Source organism: Ascaphus truei, chromosome 1, assembly GCF_040206685.1.
Source record: "Ascaphus truei isolate aAscTru1 chromosome 1, aAscTru1.hap1, whole genome shotgun sequence".
In the NCBI taxonomy this organism is placed as follows: Eukaryota; Metazoa; Chordata; class Amphibia; order Anura; family Ascaphidae; genus Ascaphus; species Ascaphus truei.
This window is the reverse complement of record NC_134483.1, coordinates 550,472,077-550,479,284: the sequence shown is the minus strand read 5'-3', so window position 1 is coordinate 550,479,284 and position 7,208 is coordinate 550,472,077. Positions and strand designations below refer to the sequence as shown.

Genomic DNA, 7,208 nt, shown 5'->3' with positions numbered 1-7,208 from the left:
CCCAATTAAGCCCTCTTTGTAGATCAGCACAGACAAAGTAAGGGTCTTGACATGTCAAAAACAATTTCTTGTATTTTTAACATAATTTCTAACCAACATAAACCCCGGAATTACCAGATTGATTACAATACTCAATATCCACCGCCATTTTTATTACACTGTACTTTGTTTGATGGTAAAATCAGCACGCTATTACTGATATATACAATCGAAAGGTGGCACTGTAGCCCCCAACTCAATTTTTTTTTCAATTTCTGCACCACCCACCCTTTTCTTTCTTATTTACATCGCTGTTTCATGTGCAAGACATCAATAACATACAAGTTATTTTTTTTTATATGTTAGAGCAAGCAAATGGTCTATCAGAGAACAAAACATGCTTCTCTCCTGTGTGAATTCTCTGATGTTTAACAAGTATCTTTATACATAAAGCATTTCCCACATTCAGAGCAAACAAACGGTTTCTCTCCTGTGTGACTTCTCTGATGTGGAATAAGATGTGAGTTGCAGGTAAAACATTTCCCACATTCAGAGCAAACAAATGGCTTTTCTTCTGTGTGGATCTTCCTGTGTATCTTAAGACTATTCTTACTACTAAAACATTTCTCACATTCAAAGCAAACACACGGTTTCTCTCCCGAGTGAATTGCCTGATGTTGAACAAGATTTGAGTTGCAGGTGAAACATTTCCCACATTGAGAGCAAACAAATTGATTTTCTCCTGTGTGTCTCTTCCTGTTGTCACGGTAACTTGTGAAGGGTTACATAGTTACATAGTAGATGAGGTTGAAAAAAGACGTACGTCCATCAAGTTCAACCTATGCTAAATTTAGACAACAGATACTTTATTCTATATCTATACTTACTTATTGATCCAGAGGAGGGCAAACAAAAAACCCCATTAAGGGGAAAAATTAATTCCTTCCTGACTCCAAGAATTGGCAATCGGATTAATCCCTGGATCAACATCCTTCCCATGTATACTTATTTTGTATATCCCTCTATACCTTTCCCATCTAAACAGATGTCCAACCTTTTTTTGAACAAATCTATTGTATCTGCCATCACAGTCTCCATGGGTAATGAATTCCACATTTTAACTGCCCTTACTGTAATGAACCCTTTCCTTTGTTGCTGGTGAAATTTCCTTTCCTGCAACCTTAAAGGATGGCCCGAGTCCTTTGTACTGCCCGTGGGATGAATAGTTCTTTTGAAAGCTCCTTGTATTGTCCCTGAATATATTTGTATATAGTTATCATATCCCCTCTTAGACGCCTCTTTTCTAATGTAAATAAATCTAATTTAGCTAGCCTCTCCTCATAAGTTAGACTGTCCATCCCCTTTATTAATTTGGTGGCTCTTCTCTGCACTCTCTCTAGTTCCATAATGTCTTTTCTTAGGATTGGTGCCCAAAATTGTACTCCATATTCAAGGTGTGGTCTTACTAATGCTTTGTTAAGGGGCATAATTATGTTTACTTCCCTTCCATCCATTGCCCGTTTGATGCAAGATAAGATCTTGTTTGCCTTTGCAGCTACTGCATGACATTGGGCACTATTGCTAAGCCTGCTGTCTACAAGCACTCCTAAATCCTTCTCCATCAAGGATTCCCCCAATATATCTCCATTTAATTTGTAAGTCGCCTTTTTATTCTTGCATCCCAAATTCATAACCTTACATTTATCTGTATTAAACCTCATTTGCAATTTACCTGCCCACGTTTCCAGTCTCTCCAAGTCCTTTTGAAGAGAAATTACATCCTGCTCTGATTCTATTACCTTACACAATTTAGTATCATCAGCAAAGATGGAGACTTTACTCTCGATCCCAACCTCAAGGTCATTAATAAACAAGTTAAAAAGCAGGGGTCCCAGTACCGATCCTTGAGGTACTCCACTCACGACTTTAGCCCAACCTGAAAAAGTTCCATTTATGACAAACCTCTGTTGTCTGTCCTTTAACCAGTTTTCAATCCAGATGCATATATTATTACTGAGTCCAATTTTCTTTATTTTGTACACCAACCTCTTGTGTGAAACCGTATCAAAAGCCTTTGCAAAATCTAAGTAGACCACATCAACTGCATTACCCTGGTCTAAATTCCTACTTACCTCCTCAAAGAAACAAATAAGGTTAGTTTGGCAAGATCTATCCTTCATAAATCCATGCTGACTATTACTAATAATTTTGTTTTCCATTAGGTATTCCTGAATATTATCCCGTATTAAACCTTCAAGTAGTTTCCCTACTATTGAAGTCAGGCTTACAGGTCTGTAATTCCCCGGGTGTGATCTAGCTCCCTTTTTAAATATAGGCACCACATCTGCTTTACACCAATCTTGTGGTACTGAGCCTGTGGAAATGGAGTCCTTGAATATTAAATATAATGGTTTTGCTATTACTGAGCTTAACTCCTTGAGAACTCTAGGATGTATGCCATCGGGGCCAGGTGCCTTATTTACTTTAATTTTTTCAAGTCGCTTATGAACTTCTTCCTCAGTTAACCAATTGGTCATTAATATGGAGGTTGTGGCTTCCTCCTGTGGCGCTACTATTGAACTTGATTCTTCCCTGGTAAACACAGAGGCAAAGAATTTGTTTAATACCTCTACTTTTTCCTTATCTCCAATAATCTGCCTACCCATCTCACACTGAAAGGGTCCTATATTTTCTTTTCTCATTTTTTTGTTATTAAGGTACTTAAAGAACTTTTTAGGGTTGACCTTACTTTCTATTGCAATCCTTTTTTCATTACCCATTTTGCTAATTTAATTGCCCTTTTGCAATTTTTGTTACATTCCTTATAATTCTGATACGATGTCTCTGTTTTGACTTAAAGAATCTAAACGCCTTCCTCTTCTTGTCCATTTCCTCCCCTACCTGTTTATTTAGCCACATTGGTTTTGACTTATTTCTTTTATACTTATTACCCAAGGGTATACACTAAGTGTGCTTTTCTAACAATGTTTGAAAGACTGCCCATTTATCTTCTACATTTTTTCCCTGCAAAAACATCATCCCATTGTATTACTACTAGATTAGACCTCAGTTTATTAAAATTTGCCTTTCTAAAGTTTAAAGTCTTTGTTGAACCCAAGTAATCTGTTTTTTGATCATTTATTTCAAATGAGACCATGTTATGATCACTGTTACCCAAATGTTCCAGGACTTGAATATTTGTTATTACTTCTACATTGTTTGATATGACCAAATCCAGAACTGCCCTCTCCTGGTTGGTTCCTCAATAATTTGGGTCATATAATTATCTTTAAGCATCCCCAAAAACCTGTTTACTTTTGTTGTAACGCTAATCTCATTGCCCCAGTCTATGTCTGGATAATTAAAATCCCCCATTATGCAAACATGACCCCGTTTTGATGCCTTCTCCATTTGCAAAAGTATTTTAGCTTCCTCAATCTCACAGATATTTGGAGGTTTATAGCATATTCCCACAAACATTTTCTTTATACTTTTACCTCCACTGCTAATTTCTATCCACAAAGTCTCTACATTTTCATCATTCCCTTCATAGACATCATCCCTTATAATAGGTTTTAGATCTGGTTTAACATATAGACATACTCCACCTCCCCTTCTATTTGTTCGATCCTTCCGAAAAAGAGAATAACCCTCTAAATTAACTGTCCAGTCAGGAGTTTCATCCCACCATGTTTCAGTAATGCCTATGATATCATACTGCTCCCTTGTAGCTATTAATTCAAGCTCCCCCATTTTATCTGTCAGGCTTCTTGCATTAGCAAGCATGCATTTAAGTTTTTTTTCAGCCTGTACTATTATCTTATCTGCTCCTTCCTTTCTGCTCCCACTTGGTTTAGTCTTTAGAAGTTTTCTTGTATTATCTCTATTTACTATGGGTATTTCACTGCTTGTCAAACTTGCACTTGCCCCCATTCTACCTCCATACCACCTTGTATCCTCATCTATTCCATTTAGTTCATTATCTGTTTCATTCCCCTCATACACAAAATCTCTGGGTTGAATTGAACATGACTAAGATATGATAAATTAAGTTTATTCCTTAAAGAAGGTGAACACACAAGATTGCACAAATAACATACAGAATATGAACACTTACTCAGGGTTTGGGGCAATGAAGCAATCAGGATCTGGATTGGCAATTCATTCACGATACAGGATACAAAACAAAGTTACAACGAAGACACTGGGCATAGGGCTTACCCTAGTTTATATGGGGTTTCAGCCCTATCCCTTAACATTGGGTGCCAGGCATTGGTTATCAATTACCTCCACCCAATTACCCCTTCCCACCTCACGTGGGACCAAGGTAATACCTGCCCACAGGGCTGGGCATTATTCTAATCGGGGGGTCATTTCCCTAGCCCCCTTCTCTCAAGACTGATGTCGCCTAGTCTGCCTGGGACAGGAAAACCTTTGTCTCAAGGTGTGAAACACAACACTTTACATAAGTACCCATGTACTGCTCTGCTTTGTCCTAGCATACACAAGCAGAGTGGTGGAGCCTTTGATTAGGGGGCTTATTGTAGACCACTTGTCACCCCCTGAGCATTAACATACCATATGGGCCTCTAGCTTTCCCGGGCTTAGAAATACCAGGGATGCAGAGTAACATTTTAATATTAAACATATATTAAAATAATCCGTTCTGTGGGTCTGTGCGGACTGAAATTTGCCAGGTCCTCATGCCAGAGGACCCTTGCCATAGTGGCCAAATATAAGCCTTTCACGACCCCCAGAACCGGAGATACCAAAACCAAGTTAAAATCCCCTATTAACTTTAATGCAGGATTCTCCGCTATAAGCTAAAAGAAATCTCTGCATTTCACTCTTCCATTGAAATCAATGGGCTCCGCCGCTATAGGCTTTTAATGGAGCAACTCCGCCATTGAAGTCAATGGGAAAACCTCATTTTTCACAGTTACCCATACTCCGTCTGGTTGATCGGAGAGGGCTGGAAATTGCCATGCAGTCATGCCGGAGCAGTGACTACATTCTACCCAAATCCCAGCCCTCTGGTACTCACAGAACCGGAGATATGGGTTTTCACTTTACATACTTTCGGACTTAGCCGTTTCAAAGCCACGCGGCTTTCCTTCATTAGAATCAATATAGCCGGCGCTGCCACAGAATTCAATGGGACCTCCGCTACCATTGAAGTCAATGGGAAACACACACTTTTTTACAGTTAACCCTACTCCGTTCGGTTGAGGGCTGGAAATTGCCATGCCGTAGCGGTGACTACATCCTGGCCAAATCCCAGCCCTCTGGTCCCCATGGAACCGGAGTTATGGGTTTTCAGTTTACACTGTTTTCCACTTAGTGCTTGAAAGCCACGCGGCTTTCTCCGCCATTACGGTCAATGGTAGGACCATCGTGGTCGGCGCGACCCTTTCTCGTCACCATTAATTGTCGGTTTTGGTTGGGGTCGAATGAGGGGGTTCCTAGGGGCCAGGGGCAAAACAAATTTTATTCCTGGGTGCCCTAGAACAAAAGTTCCCACGCCAATTGGACGTGAACTTGACCGAGACCTGATCAAAGCTCTTTTTAGACATTGTTTCCGCTCTTGCGGCTTTGCGGTCTGGCTGGCTGCCAGCTCATCTCCGGAGGTCGGCTTCCAGGAATCCCCATCGAAATGCATTACGCCATTCACTTTCAATGGGGAACCGCCGCTCCTCCTCTCGGCGCCACCTGCAGGTCTTCTATGATATCGGGCCCAAACCACTGAAATTCCCATTGACTTGCATGGGGTTTCAATGGCGGCCTATGGACGAGCTGCAAAATAGAGCCTGAAAAGGCGGGAAAGGGGAAAAAGGGCTATAAACACAAACGTAACATTAACCCTTCCCCTCCCGGCTGGATCCCAGTGTATGTGGTTGATGCATACACTGTACAGGTACAAACACCAATAATTGTACCCATATACATTTCTATCACATAGAACACAGTTTGCCCTGGGGCAGAGGAATAAGAATACATTCATTCCCTCTAAATGTGGGAATAGGAAAACCAAGGGACGTACATTTTGGTTGTGAAGCAGGGGAACATATGTATTATGAGTACATTTCGGGTTAACTCCTCACTTCCCAGACGGTGGAAGGGGGTGCCTAATGGGGATGACCCCTTTATTAGACGCTTGACACCCCTCTCCCGTCACACCTGTGCATAGTAAGACTATTGTTACTATTAAAGCATTTCCCACATTCAGAGCAAATACACAGTTTCTCTCCTGAGTGAATTGCCTGATGTTGAACAAGATGTGAGCTATAGGTAAAACATTTTCCACATTCAGAGCAAACAAATGGCTTTACTCCTGTGTGAATCTTCTTGTGCATATTAAGACTATTCTTACTCCTAAAGCATTTCCCACATTCAGAGCAAACACACGGTTTCTCTCCGGTGTGAGTTCTCTGATGTTGAACACGCTTTGAGTTGGAGATAAAACATTTCCCACATTCAGAGCAAACAAATGGCTTTTCTCCTGTGTGTCTCTTCCTGTGCATATTAAGACTATTCTTACTCCTAAAGCATTTCCCACATTCAGAGCAAACACACGGTTTATTTTCTGAGTGAATTACCTGATGTTGAACAAGATGTGAGTTGTATCTAAAACATTTCCCACATTCAGGGCAAACAAATTGCTTTTCTCCTGTGTGAATTATCTGATGTCTAACCAGAAGTGATTTAGAAGCAAAACATTTGTGACATTCAGAGCACTTGTGCCGCCTCACTGTGGTGTGTTTTCGTTGATGAATTGTATAAGCACTTTCACTTTTAAAGTTGTTACCACAGTAACTGCACTTATACTTCATTACTGACAAGTTCTTGTGAATTATCTGTGCATTAGTATTTCCTTTATCACGCTCCGTAATAGGAGTAGCTGCATATTCTGTCCCTGTATGTTCTCTGAGAGAATAAATGTGGGAGGCTGTGAGATTTCCTTCTTCACATGAAGTTTTTTCCTTAAGCAGATTTCTCACAGTGTTTCTCTGTCTTTTGCTTGGTTTATTTTGCCTCAAGCTATTTTCTCCCTGATCACTTGTAATAACACTGTTCTCTTCATTTACACAATCTGGTGAGCAGAGAGGGGTGTGACATCCTGCAGGTGTATTTCTGCTCATGGATCCATCTGTTGGAAATAAATTTACTGTGAGTAAAGAAGTTCATTAATAGCTTAAAATATAACATTTCTAATAATAATCTAATAATCT

The 7,208-nt window shown here is 40.1% G+C and overlaps 1 protein-coding gene across 3 annotated transcripts in view; it reads right to left on the bottom strand.

Moving 5' to 3' along the window:
- Positions 1-4,019: 4,019 nt before the first annotated feature.
- LOC142468166 (oocyte zinc finger protein XlCOF8.4-like) overlaps positions 4,020-7,208 on the bottom strand; it is a 50,073-nt gene continuing 46,884 nt past the window's right edge. For 2 of the 3 annotated variants that reach the window (XM_075574373.1, XM_075574383.1), the window contains exon 5: positions 4,020-7,126. In XM_075574373.1, coding sequence (XP_075430488.1) covers positions 6,126-7,126 — 1,001 coding nt within the window. In that variant the 3' untranslated portion in view covers positions 4,020-6,125. The remainder of the gene's footprint in view (positions 7,127-7,208) is intronic. The other variant, XM_075574392.1, reaches the window with a different exon arrangement.